Source organism: Pholcus phalangioides, unplaced genomic scaffold (assembly GCF_987345545.1).
Source record: "Pholcus phalangioides strain wild (caught in Gottingen) unplaced genomic scaffold, Ppha-v1.0 ptg000001l_1, whole genome shotgun sequence".
NCBI classification, from domain to species: domain Eukaryota; kingdom Metazoa; phylum Arthropoda; class Arachnida; order Araneae; family Pholcidae; genus Pholcus; species Pholcus phalangioides.
The window spans coordinates 27921962-27936980 of NW_028301594.1; the positions used below are offsets into that span (position 1 = coordinate 27921962).

Genomic DNA, 15019 nt, shown 5'->3' on the forward strand with positions numbered 1-15019 from the left:
CACTAACTTCATTTACGTTCTTATTGATTTTTCTTCTTTATTTTTATGTGTCTATCCTTTCATTGATAACGCATTTATACAGCTAAAGTTTTATTTCAGCTGTAAATTTCCTCCATTGGATTGGTGTGATCCTTGTTTAATATGGATGTATCTTTTACGGCAAATTCCACCGGCGATCGCTCGGATTCATCTCAGCCTTTGAAGGAAGAGGAAGACCGATCGGTTATCGGTGATTCAAGAACTAATGATGTGGAAACTTTCTACAAGGAGTTGAAGAAATGCTTGATTGGTAAAAGTAAAGGGAGCAAAACGAAGCCGCATAATGACAGCCAGACCAGTGGTAAAGATCAGCAACTTGTTGCAGTTCATGTTTGCCAGTGCCTTTATTGTTATAAAATGTTTGCTCACTCTAAATATCTCGTGAAACACATAATTAGGAGGCACCCCGAAGAACTGCAGGATCTTGTTGTAAAGCTGAATGTGAAAAAATTTGATGTGCCACCTCGTGCCTGTAAGAATTCCCCTTTGAAAACATTCGAAGATGAACTAAAAGATCTAAGAAATACATTTGACTCCAGGTGGTCTGAGATGATCAAGTACATGGAGTCCTCAAAGTCTCTCGATTCCAATAATCATGGCCATGAATCGATTCACCGATCTGAGACACACCGCAAAAATCGACGGTCTAAAGGACGGGTGTCTTCGAGCGATTCAAAACTCTGTGATTGTGATGTTGTGAAAGAGTCAATTGTAGAATCTGAGAAAAGAATGAACAAAATTGAGAAGTCTGTTCGAGTTATAGAAGACAAGATTGATAGGAATGAAAGTAACGTTGACAAGCTATCTTCAGAATGTCTCGCTATGAGGAATGCATTAAGTCTGTCAGAGAAAAACTTGGACGCTTTAAAAAAACGAACTGAAAAAATTGTACTTTTAGACAAAGAAACACTGGATAGAGTTAATGAAATGGAATGTAAGATGGTTGAACAAAACGAGAAATATATGACTGATATGCAAAGCTTTGAAAGTAAATTGAAGGAGAGTGATTCAAAACATTCTGCACAAAATATCGAGCAGCTTTTCGAAGAATACCTTCAGGAATATTTGAGGAAAATCGGAGAAAAGCATTCTTCTTTGAAAAAATTACTCAACAAGCCACAGAAGTCAAGCTGTTTGCGAGCGAATAAAAGAGAAGAATTCTCAAAAAGTCAGCATCGACCCAAACCAGTAAATTGTTTTTCAATGAGGCATGCTCCTAATAGAGATAAAAAAATTGCCATGAAAAGTTCACATGATGAGCAAAGCCAACTGTATGATTTCCACGATCGAAGTACAGAAAAAACTCCGGATACTCAATCAGAACAAAAAGCTCCTTCAGTGAGATATTCTCTGGACGTAAAAGCTTTGCATAGTCATCTTCAAGACATCGTCAATTCAAACATTTGCGATTTAGGCATCAGTTCTAATGATTTCAAACTCACAGATTCGGAATATGACAAGAAACTGCGCCTCATGCGGGGTAAAGCACAACAAGTCTCAAATATATACAAGGACTTTTGGGAAATACGTAGCGGTCTTCAAAAAGTAGTTGACAAAGAGGTTGATTCATTGATCAAAATTGAAACCAGTAGCAAAGAAATTTCAGAGACAGTGGGTCGTGGCTCAGAATGTTCAAAACTGGCAACAACTGCAAAAGCGAGTCGAAATGGAAATGTAGAAGCTAATTGCAGTGAAACATTTATTTTGGATGAAAATGAATCAAATCATGGTGATGGTGCTGTTCCAATGATTACGGTCACTAGGCCAGGTGGTGAGATTTCTGAATCAAATGAAGAAACTGAATCAAGTGTCAGCAGTCATTGTTCAAATTTTGAACAATCTATGTCAAACAAAGAGGAAGGCAAAGACACAAAGTCAATTCATTGTAGGACTGAGAAAAAGCCGCTGTTGAACAAGAACTTAGGAGACATGAAAAACAATCCCAGTAATGACATTCTGGAACATGTTACTGCCGAGCGTTCTATGAAATCAGATTATGTCAAAAGTATAGATAGTGCAAGTTCGCTACAGTCGCTCAGTTCTTGGGATAGTGATGAATTTTGATATGAAAGCAATCTATGTTGCTCTTTTTGAATGCGATTGAACTCTGCGGGAAAACTTAAGTTCACAATACTCAGAATGGTGTATTTCTTAGACAGAGCAGTTGTTATATATATATATATATATATGATGACATGACTTTTAACAAGCTCAGCACTCTCTCTAGACTTTCTCTTCTATATTAATTCGGCTTGAATAAGATTTTCTTTTGATAGCACATGCAATTTCTAATGAATGTAACGCAGACTTTATTTCAAATTTGAATATAGAACCTTCCACTTCATCTTCTTTTGTTTTGATTGTGGTGGCTGAAAATAATTTGCTTTAAACTCTGAATAACAAGGATGAAGTATAACTTTTTCAAGAAATTTTCAAATTCAAAAGTAAAATTTACTGAGAATCAAAAGCAAAAAAGGTCACATTTTGATATGTTTTGTGTAAGTTCAATAAACTGAAATATATTTTTTAACCCTAAAATATTAACTACAAAAAAAACTGATAAAAACTGCATGTTAACTGCCTATACCTCTATGTCTCTGAGATGTAGAGTTAGTATTCTAGGGTTAAAGAAAGGGTAATTTTTTGAAACTTCCTAATGTATTGAGCTCTTTTGGAAAAAATTAATACAGGGCATGACAAAATTAATCTAAGAGCCAGGAAAATTTTTTAGGAGCGAAAAAAAGAAAAAATTCCCCAACAAAAAACAGGTTAAAAAATAAGGTTCTTTCAACATTGCCAACATATTTCATATTGGTAAATACACTGATATGAACTCTGAAAGTTTTGTACTGTTCCGACTCCAAAATCTGGTGCCTACATATATAGAAAAGTAGTGTGATACCAAATTTTAGTTGCCATGGCGAACTGCCGCTTGTCAAGTCCTGAGATGGTTCTTTTAAGCGAAACCAGAAAAAGTATTTATGTAAATGTATTGCAAGGAAATAAGTGGAGTTTTTTCGTGCAATTTTTTCACATTGAATAAAGCTGAATGAACTGTTTCTTCATCATCACATTTGTTTTTATTTATTAATTTTCCTTTATTCTTCTCCGCAATTTCTTTTGTATGATATATGCATAAAGTATACCTACACATTTCACTGGATATTGTAGAGAGGTAGAAAAGTATAAGAGGTAAAAATATTTTGAATTTTTTTTGTTTAAGAAAGTTGTTTTTGTGGTTGAGGCACGTGGAATATGGAGCGGACTCATTTTCCCTCATCTTAGAGCGACAAAACCAGTTTTTCGTTCAAAGTGATATTTTATCGTTAACAAAAAGCAGTATATGAAGCAGCTATTAGCTGTATCAATAATACTGACGTCACACTTTGCACAAATGTGGTGGATGAGAAACCTAGAGGTTTCCCACATCATTGTTTTATGCTTCACGCAACATTACTCTTTTACCATATGTACTTTTACTTCCTTAACATGACAAGAACAAATTTTATCCTATTTTTATATGGTCATTTGTTGTGGTGCAGTTTGACCCAATTGGTCCTTGTGCCAAAAACCCAAAGTCCAATCCATTCCTGGGGTTTTCCAGGAACACTATGTGTAGTGTTCTGGATGAGACAGAAATTCATAAATGTGATTCAGATAATTTGTGAATGACATTGAACGCCTTACATGTTCAGAGGCATATTTTTAGGGGAGCAGGCTGTGCAGCCACACAGGTCGCACAAAGCTTTGTCTGTAAAATTCAAATTACCACTGTATTGAGTAGAATGATTTGCAGAGAAAACTAATTTTTGATGCCTTTCATCTAGCTGGGGACATAACTACAAGTTTCCTGATTGTTTTATTGGTGCTGCTTATATGCCGAAGGGGGGCGCTGAAACTGTGTCTTGTAGGAGTGAGAATTGTGTCTTGGTATATTTCAAAATAAAAAATGCTTATATTAAATATAATTTATTAATAAAATGTGTGTTTGGTTTTTTCAAAATTGAAGAAACCAGTGGTGTAACAAGTGCATTTACAGTCGAATCCTGTTTGAACAACTCAGAAGAATTTTGACGACCACCAACCAGCCGCTGTGGTGGTCGAGTGGTTATAGTGACGGACTCGCGATGCGAGGATCCGGGTTCGAACCCCACAGTGGTGGTCAGCTGAAGTTGGTTTTCTGTGGTTCCCAACTTCAAGGCGCAAATGCGAGCCGATCTCCCTGTTAAAAAGTCTCGCCACAGAGAGCAACAGTCCTACAACGGTAAATCATTCAACCATCACACTTCACTCATAGTTAGAAAAACTGTGGGCAGATGGCAGCACTACACATAACAAGCATTACAGAGAAACAAAAAACTTCACGTCAGGTTTCACTACACGTACACGCACATTCCCACGTGTACCGATTCGTTGGGGGTTCCGCGGGGGGGGGGGGTGCATGTGTGGTGTAGTAGGTAGGGCCTCCAAAAAATGGCTCGGGGATCCATGATGTTCTTAAATCAGCCACCTCGTTGGCCAATTTGCCTGTTGTGGCGTGGTATTTGTATAAGAAGCTGACGATTTTATTCATCAAATGGGAGTCAAATTAATCAGAAGCACAAACACATTTGAAATGGCAAATTTTAAAAGCTATCTTTGGTCTTGACCATGAATTTTATACATCAAAATTTTGACCATGTCCAAGAAGCTACATCGATGCTGCAGCAATTCACATAGGAAAAATCTTGATGGCAAATAGAATTTCCATCTTCATTCAAATCTTTAACTTCTGGAATCAAAAGGTACAGAGCCTAATATACACCTCCATCTAGCAAAGTCTTCTGATTCATTGGTCTTTATTTTCTGTTCCAGCAACCAAAGACTTTGACGATGGAAAACACAGATTGGAACAAGAATTCAGTAATGTCCATCAATGTCATGGATATTTCGTGATATCTGATGCTGATCCTATCAAGAGCTTGTGGAGGCATGCTGAAATAAATATTTAAAAGAAACGAATTAATTGTAAACCAGCTGCTATCGGCTCTAGAATAGAGACAATGGGATTCATGGCTGAAGTGTAATCCAGACCTGTGCCTAAGACAAATCAATTCAATGTCTTGATGTAAATTTTCATGAAAATATTCATGTGATAATCCATTTTTAAGTTAGATGTTCTAATTTTTTTAAATAATTTTCAAGGTGTTCTAATTTTTTGAAACAAAATGGAAATGACAACAGTACTGTTAATTCAGGCTTTCCAATGTGAGCATTTCATGATCTGCTCTCGTAAAGTTCTGGGATGTTTTAATTTTTTGAAAAAGATGTGTGTGTATATATATATATCTCATCCTTCAGCTGCAGAAAGTTGCTGATTCTGGCAGCTATCCTTTGTTCATATTTTGAAAATAGGAAAAACAGACTGTTTGGAATTGTTTTTTTCCCCCTGAAATATGGAAATAAATAGCCTGCCGTTTGGAATCGACAATAAATTGTAGGTCCCAGTCTAATTAGCCCTCGTGTGCAGAAAATGACCGTGGTGCGATAAAAATGATTAATGATAAATAAATTATTATGAATAAAGTTTGTCTGCTAAAAAGTATAGAACACCATGCTGGCAGGACCGTCATTTCAACTTTTTCCGGGGGGGGGGGGGGGGGCAAAGAGCCTGTACTAAAGGTACGCATATATATATACACACCATTTGTAGTGTATTTTCAAAAGCCGGGGTCCCCCCCCCTCTAAATGACGGGCCTGCATGCTGGCCACTATAATGCCTAATGATAAACTGGTATAAGTGCAGTAATGAGGAATACTATATGTTCATACTGCGCCAAATATAGCACACCCGCCCCCCGGACACAGTTATGATTCCACATGTAATAGAGAAATAAAAATAAATAATACAAGACTATATCTAAAATAATACTACAAAAAGAGGCAAGATTTCACAACCTAGATTGGCCATATATCTTAGTCGCTTGGTGATTCATTCTCATGGGCTGCTATAATAGGAAGTACCCACTTTTTTATAGTCCCTTTACTATTGAGCTTTTGTATAATTCTCCAAATACGAAATGAGACTTGGCCATATCATGTCAGATCTTATTCTTTTACAGAAGAAAAAGCCAAACATGAAAGCTCAGTCACTAATGAGTGATTTTTGATGCATAATCGCTTTACCTAAAAGAATAGAATCATCTAATGTGATGTGAGAAGCCGGATTTTTCCTTTGCCTTTATGTGACCATTCTGGAAAAATTACTGGATGGGAGCACCAAAATGCATACTTGCTCCTTGTAATTCTTATTTCTGGTATTACAGTTCCAGATATCCTGTTTGTTCCCTCAATATCTTTATTGTCAAGATATGGCACAGTCTCATGTGAATTTTTACTACATGAAATTTACTATTACTCCTATTCAGAAATACAGATTGGTTTAAAATAAAAAAAATTCAAAGAAATATCAGACAAAACAGAACTCAGTTTCCAATCATTCTTACTCATAAAACTATAATAAAAAAAATTTTTTTATCTAATTGGGACCAAAAATTTACAATACCTTGGATTCACACATAAAAAATGAAAAATGTTTGAAAAAATATAAAACTGTGATTAAAACATGTGGGAAAATACAAATATTATTAATAATATGTAAAGTTTTACGAGAAACCAAAAACCACATGCTTAAAAAAACCGTGGGGTAAACCAATGTGTGTATGTATATATACATACACTCCATCTCAAAAGTTTAGATAGTGCACTTTTCTTAAAATAGCAAGAAAAATTAACACCTTTTAATGAACAATACCTGAAGCATTTCTACATTTATAGGGGAAAACATTCTACTAAAAAACATTTTGAATATTTATACTATTGAAAATACAAAAATTTGCTGTCTCAAAAATTAGATTCAGATTTACAAAAATTACAGGCTTTTAATAGCTAATAGACTTTTCATTTTTTCTAACAACCTCAAACACACTATCCTCCATGGATCTAATTAAATTCAAGAAGGGTTTCAACATTGAAATTTTATCATGCTTCCTCGATAGAGCTCTTCAAGTCATCAACAGTCAAATACTATATTTCATTTGCAAACACATTTATTGTAAGTACTCCCCATACATTCCTAATTGGATTCAAGTCAAGACTCATCAATGGCCAGTCTAAAACAGATATATTTTCACAATTAAATAGCTTTTTTGTTGCAGAAGATATTTGAATAGACACGTTATAATGTTGAAATGTCAAATTTGGTCCGAATAAACCTTCTCCAATCAGTAGAAAATTGTTCTTGAGGATCTCTTTTAGGCATCGGAGTTTTGACAACCAATTTCGAAACTTAAAGTCTGACCATTAGAAGCAAATGCTGGCCATACCTTTATTGAAGCTCCACCTTAATGTCTGCTGAAAACATCTGTCTGGAACATATGCGTTCCATTTTTTTGCACCACTAAATATGATACCAAGCTATTTGTCTCCATGAAACATGATTTCATGCCCATTTCAGTCTCTCTTCTCTACCGCTCTTTGGTGCTTCCACGTGACAGGTGATTTCCTAACTACTCTTTCATGAATCGAATACAAACTTCTCTGTATGAACTGTATCTGTTGAAATTTTCACTCCAAGATCTTTTATAATTTCATGCAAGGTCATTTTTTGCATTGAAGCCAATCTTCCAACGGTTTTGTTTTCACATAAACTTGTACTGCGTTGCCTACCACAGCCAGATTTTGGCTTTTGGGACGCACTTTCGGCTAATACACTCCCAATAGCACACTATATCGATAGTATATGGGACTGGTCCGATATGCTGACAATATAGTGTGCTACTGGGGAGGACATCAGACACTTCATTTCTACCAGCTCAAAGCAATAGCAACGGTTTTTACAGCCTTTCTTTTTGCTTTCAAGTGAAGTATTCAAAGGCTTTCATCATACAAAATGTGCAATGACTTCTGCATTTTTTTTTTTAATGAAAACCAATCCAATAGCTTTCCATTTTTTCACTATCATGTCTTTGATACACCATATAGACACAATCTTTGAAATTTGTATATAATCTGAAGTTTTTCTAAACTTTTGAGACTGCAATTTTTACAAAATTTTGAATTAAAAAAATCTGAAACGTATTTTTCTCGACAATGACCAAAGTTTAAAGTAGGTGTTTGAATTCTGATCACAAGCAAAGAAAAAAAGAAAGTGAAATTTGAAACAGTATCCATGGTGCAGTTAAACATCTATCTATAGTGTCTAAACTTTGAGACACACTGTACATGCATATACAAAATGTGTTGCCACGAGAAAACAATAGGATTTTCATAGATCTGCCCTGAACGGGCATAAGTTACTTGGAAGATCATTTGCCCTTGCATTCAGTGTTTAGTTTATATGTTGTGCATTATATCTTTGTATTGTATTTATACATGTGAAAAAATGATAATTGTCTTTCATTTTCAAAAAATTTTGATGCCTAACTAAAAAGCCTAAGTTGCCACCCCTTATAAATCTGCTGCACCATACCCCTTGCAATCTCACTTTAGCCTCGTCTGCTTGCAGTTTCTGATTCAAGAAAAATTGTAAACCAATGATAGTTATATAGTAATGTATAATCATTGCATACAGTAATGGTAGAAAATTTCATGAAAAATGCTTATAAAACATGAATGAATTTTAAAATTAATATAATTTTTTTTCCTTTCAATTCTAAAATTATTTCATTTAGAGATGGAGTCAAAAGCTCAAAGCAAGAAAAGGAAAAACAAGAGATATTATAAACAATGTAGTAAGAGACAGAAAACTGGTCATCTCCAATCAGGTGATGTTGGGATATTAATAACGTGCAACAACAATGAGAAACAGTGCGTCAGGGAAGCTTACAACTTATTGAATGAATATGCCGATAGACTGTATGGTCCAGAAAATATGGTGAATAAATATATTTTTTTTAATTTTTGTTAATTACTGTATTTTAAAGTGTATAAGGAATTTTCTGATTGCTTGAGCTTAAAATTTGGAGGAAAAAAAAGTCGAGAAGATACTATCTATGTATAAGAAATCCCACCTCTATGTATATCTCACTATGTATAAGAAAACCAATTCTCTTACAGTCATCATGCTACCTTTAAAACACCTAACCTGCAGCATTTGATTAAAATAAACACACTCTGTTGGCTTACTGATAACTTGACAGATCAGAAGCAGTTGATTGAGATCTCAGTCTTACCTTTGACTGGAATTTAAAGCTATTTTCAGCTGCAGAAAGTTAAAGAGTGTGAAATCCTTTGTCCCATTTTTAATGGGGGAAAAGAGAGATGTTCAAATTAGATCTTTTCCATATCTTTTCTTTGTCCAATTCAAGTTCGGGAAAATATTAGTATGGTGTATGATAGATAACAACCTGAAAGGAACAAAAATCAAAAACGAGATGAGGGTGTGAGGTATGGAATCATGTTCTCCTGAACAAGGCTGCAATATCATGCCAGTGTTGCACCTAGAAGAAACGATAAAACATTTTTATAATTGCAGCTGGAATTCACCTGCACAAGGAGTGTTGAACTCAGACATCAATATGTTTGAATCATTTGCAAGATTGGCAAAGTATTTACTATATTTTTTTACTGTCATGAAAAAAAAACCATGTTTTTCCCATGGTTTTACTAATTTCAGAGAACCGGCCATGTTTTCTGAACTTTTCTCAAGGTTAATCTGCTATTTTCATCATATATATATGCAATAAACTAATACCTTATTGCAGGGCTTAACAAATCCCAGGCAGCAGTCTCCATGGCAACTAAAAAATTTATATTGGTGCCTGCAATTTTCTGTGTATGATTGCTAGCTCGGCCAAAAAAATTGCTCTTGGCTCATGAAATATTTGATTGGCACGTCGATTTTTTCTTGATTTGTGAAGCCCTGCCTTATTGGTGAATGAACAGTCTGGTAGTATTTACCAGGTTTTTACCAGTCAGAATTTTCTCGTGAAAAACCAATTATAACACTTTCATTCTAGGGCATTCACCCAGAAAATAAAGGACTTGATTTCAATTGCCCGCAAGGGCAGTTGAATTTTCTCTCTTTCCTAAATATATCTTCACATCAGCCAGTTGTTAAAAACCTTCATATGATATTAAAATGCGACGTTTTTCTTCCCAGACATTCCTTTCAGTGAGTGGCAACATTTTGTTGATACATTCTAACATTTATTGGAAACTCGTGCTAAAATGGTAGCCTCGCGTGTAGTTTATGCCGCCATAAGTATATCATTGAGCACTTCTTTCAATGTAATTTGTAAGTCGTCAACTTTTATGTGCCTACGGGTGCATTAGAAGCGTTTCTCAAGAGTATGAAGTTCTCATTCAGTGCTACAAAATATTTTTAAAAATATAAAAATATAAGCTTTCTTCATAACTACAGAGCTACCTCGATTTAGAGCAGTGGGCGATAAAATGGCCTATTGAAAGGCAGTAGAAGCTATGGGTTTAGTGTAGAATCCTATGGATTGGTTTGAATTATGGGGTGATGAGAAGAAAAACATTTTGGGGGGGGGGGGGTAATTGGACAAAAAATTTGGAAAACTCTGAGCTAGAGTTTTGACTTTGATCATTTCAAAAATATTAAATTCTGTATTGCCATTAGTTGGTGCTCGCTTTTACAAATTCAAACAAACTTAACTTGAATAATTAGTTTGTAAGTGAGAAAAAATTTTGAAGAAACTATAACCTTCGGCAGACTAGAGGATTACTTTGTAAGAATGCACAAGAGTAATGTGGTGGTAAGATGCTCATCTCTTCCACCATGAAGGCTGCCATCATGTCCCAAGTTGGATCCGAGGGGGGGGGGTGAAGATTATAGATAACAAAATATTTTCCCTAACGAGCTTGAGAAAACCACCAAGAGATGGCTGCTTCATTCTCAACCCAACTCTATAACGACAGTAAATTGCAGTGGCAGAAATTTGTGTGTGGTAAAGTAGATTGTAAGGATGTATCAGGTTTTTGAATTGGAAGTTCGTGAAATTGAGCAGTTGGCTTTATATGCGTATTTGATTGTCTCACTATTTACATTATTGTCTGTAGGCTTCAGAATCAGAAAAATCCATTGATATAGAAGATCAATTGGCTTTAGAAATCAGCGCTCTCAAATCATCTAAACATGATAGAAGATTCCAGCAGGTTGATACCAGAGTAAAAAATGTGCTATTCATTAAAGCGAGGGTGAGTGCTAACTTTTTTTTTGCCAATGATTATATTTTTCCTAAAAACACTATCTATATCAAGAGATTAATGAATTATCAATCATTAGGAAAGTAATTATATTACCAGTTCAAATACAATTCTAGTCATGATAATCAAGTTAAATTCAAATTTTAATCAAATGACCTTGAAAATTAAATATTAGTTAGTTTGATCTTTTTAAATTCCTTTTTTTCTATAGTTTTCTTAGAGCTACAGTGAATTATCTTTCATATACAAAAGAAATATAAACGTTTGGTTTCTGGTGCATTATAATTCAGTGGAAAAACTCAATATGCATTCTGAAAGCCTTCAAAGGCCTTACCAGTTTCTTAATTCAACTTATTATTACTGCATTTCCCCCCCCCCCCCATATTAGCTGGTATGTCGTAAAAATCGGAGGACACAAGCTTTTTGAATGTTAGAGTCTGCTCCCTCCCCGACTTGTTGGGGAAAAGCGAGGTTCCATGAGGATCACATGATACATTCAGAAAACTGATATAAATCTAATACTAAGTTATGTGAATCGGGATAAAATAACTTTTCCCTGAAGCAAACGTGGAATTCAATAATGATAATAAGAATTAAGCATTTACCTATCGCTTTAATATAATTATTGAGAGCCTAATATGAAATACAGATACTATGCTTTGCACATATCTGTTAGTTTTTTTCTTTTTGCATAAGGGACCATCCATGTACAGTCCCTTTCAGTGCACATGAGCTCCAAGGAAAGATTGAGAGATTCGTTGCCTTTGTAGTCTAGTGGTCTAGAGCGTTCACCTGGAAATGGTCTACATTCACCCGGGAAGTGAAAGGACATGGTTCGATTCCCCACAAAGGCAGTTGGATTTTCTTTCTTTCCAAAAATTCATCTTCACAACAGCCAGTTGTTAAAACCCTTCGTAAATCATTTAACTCATCAAATCTACGAAAACGAATATGCTTGTTATCCAACATTTTCAATAAATCAAGATTTATGGTAACAAAAGCAAACATGACATAAATATCTCTAACGGAGTTCATAAAACACGAAGAATCCTGAAATGAAGAGAACAGACAAGGCTCAAATCATCCAATTCAACCTATTCTTTGAGTCTAGATATGTAAGAACTTTCTTACTGCAACTCTAATTTCCCATTTCCCAGCATTCCAGAAAATACGGGTATTCCCAGCATGCTGGTCTCTCTAGTTTTTCAGCATGCCGGCCAGTAAGGTACATTCCAGGGGAATAAGATACATTCAAGAAAACTAAATATACAGTCCAGAGTGCTAACTATATTCTAATTATATAACTGAATATATAAGTCCAGAGTGCTAACCATAAATATATACAGCATTTATATATATATTAGTATACTATAAATATATGCAGTATTTCTCAAGATAAGATCTACTCTGTGTAATTATGTTCATCAGGGGTTCTCAAACTAACTGTCTGCCACCAACCTTTGTTAGGGGGCACCACAGCACTGATGAAGGTTTTATGAAGCGATTCTTTGTTAAACTGCTTTGGGGAGCCGCAGGTGAGAAAACATTAAGAACCCCTGATGTACATTGTTTCATGCTAATATTAAAAATAAATTTTTAGAGAGACTTGTTGTCCTTTTTCTTCTGCGTAGTCAATTTTGGTTCTTCTGCAAGTTTTTGTGTCAATTTTGTGTTGTGAAAAATGATTTAAAAAATTCACAGAGGAAAAACCTAATTGTTCATAAACAGTGAACAGATTAGTGAATTTTGTCAAGTCTTAGAATTCATTTCCATACTGATATCATGTCAGGCCTTACTGTAATGTTCTGATTTGATAAAGAGTACAAGAGAAATCTCTGATATTACATGAAAGTTAAGTATTATTCTGGAAGATTATGCTGTTCACAAATATTTCATAACATTTCTTTCACTCTTGTATGCTTATTCAGAGATAAATGATGTGAAAAAAATCTAGATTGAATTGTCCACTTTGACTCATAAGTATAATTATTATAAATATTAAGTACTTATTTGTTTTTTTAATTCTAATTCAGATGTTTTATTAAGTCATCACCCACATAATTTTTTAAACATCTCGCAGGTTGAAGATCCCACAGATTTAGTATCGATGATATTCAAAGACCTGGAAATTCATGGCAAAGCAAAGTCTCGATACATCTTGAAGATGATACCCATCAAATCAACGTGCAAATGGTTCACTGATGACTTTAAAAAGTGTATTAAAGAAATCCTTGAGAAACATTCAAGCACTGACGATAGTGACTCCCCATTCACCTATAAGGTTGAATCAAAAATAAGAAATAACAATAGTATCGATAAAGCTCATCTAATCTGGTACACAAGGGAAGTAGCAGAAAAAGTTCAGCCAACATGGACCCCTGTGCTCATCAGTCCTAAATTAATAATATCCATTGATGTCCTACAAACTATATGCTGCATATCTCTATTACACAACTATGACTTCTTCAAGAAATATAATCTTTCCGAATTCACTTCTGTAATAGTGAAGAAATCGCTTATCTCAGATAATATTTGTATCAAGAGCGAGGAAGGTCTTATTGAAGAAAGCTCTGAGAACGATGTGCCTGCAGAAAAAAAACCACAAGTGTCCCTGTTACCTGCAGATGAAATAAAAACTTCTGTAATAGTGAAGAAATCGCTTATCTCAGATAATATTTGTATCAAGAGCGAGGAAGGCCCATCTGAGAACGACGTGCCTGCAGAAAAAAAACCACAAGTATCCCTGTTATGTGCAGATGAAATAAAAACCTTGCAAGAAGAATGTAACAAAGTTCCTGGCATTACAGTTTCTCAAAACTAAATAAAAAATTATATTACTATTGTGTTCATTGATAATTTTCTGTTGTACTAAATTTTGGTACTTTTAAACACAATGCCATCTTTACAAGAGCAAAAGAAATTTGCATAAATTTTCAAAAAAAAAAAAGTATACAAAGTCTGTCCTCTGTATTCACTGGCTCTGTCCCAGTTTTTTGGAAAACACTGTTGAGGTAATAATTCTCGTATCTGAACAAAATATACATGGGTTGGACAAAATAATGTGGGCACACCTGTGCAAAAAACAGCACTCAAGGGAACCTGTCGTATATGCCCGCCCTCTAGTGTGGAAGAGTTCCACTTAGTGGGCGATAATGCACACATCAGTCTAGATCCATTTCATGATTTCATCTTTGAAGAAACATTGTGCCCCAGGCATATCCTTTAAATTGGTGAATGACACATTTAAATTTAATTAAGAGTAGTTGGTGAGACTAATCTGGTATTTAACTCATTTTAATCCCCTCGTTGGATCGATACCTAATTATTTCTCATCAGTATCTTTCCCAGAAACACCCAAAGATACAACAGAAACAAGATGACCTCAGAACAGATTGTTACTGCAGGAAGTTCTCCCAAAGAGGGGTAGATGCACAGAACTCTCAGCACGACACGAAAAAAAAAAAATGTTGAACACTGTCAAAAAACATTCGGCTTGAATTTTCCATATTCAATTTCAGTACAGATTCTTACTGTTCAACTCATAATTGAAACACATTGATTAAAAAACTTTTTGGATAATGAAATTACTTTTCTTCCACCCATTTTCTAGAATATGAAATTAGTGATGTCTGATGAGTCATTTCATTTAAAAGTGTACATTGGTGGTGGCAGCTTTTGCTATTTAACATTTCACTGTGGTTGTTTTTCTGTGATTACATTCTTTTATCGTTTGAAGTATTTCATTTTAAACTAGTTCCCATTTCCCAAC

At 34.8% G+C, this 15019-nt stretch overlaps 1 protein-coding gene across 2 annotated transcripts in view; it reads left to right on the plus strand.

Annotated features, from left to right (window-relative positions):
* Window positions 1–14099, plus strand: part of LOC149090252 (THUMP domain-containing protein 1-like) — a 14432-nt gene extending 333 nt beyond the window's left edge. The window contains exons 2-4 of one of the 2 annotated variants that reach the window (XM_089233386.1): window positions 8751–8953; window positions 11104–11241; window positions 13331–14099. In XM_089233386.1, the coding sequence (XP_089089512.1) occupies window positions 8753–8953; window positions 11104–11241; window positions 13331–14071 (1080 nt within the window). In that variant the 5' untranslated portion in view covers window positions 8751–8752 and the 3' untranslated portion in view covers window positions 14072–14099. Of the gene's footprint in view, window positions 1–99; window positions 3105–8750; window positions 8954–11103; window positions 11242–13330 lie in introns of those variants that run through there. The other variant, XM_089233377.1, reaches the window with a different exon arrangement.
* Window positions 14100–15019: the final 920 nt, after the last annotated feature.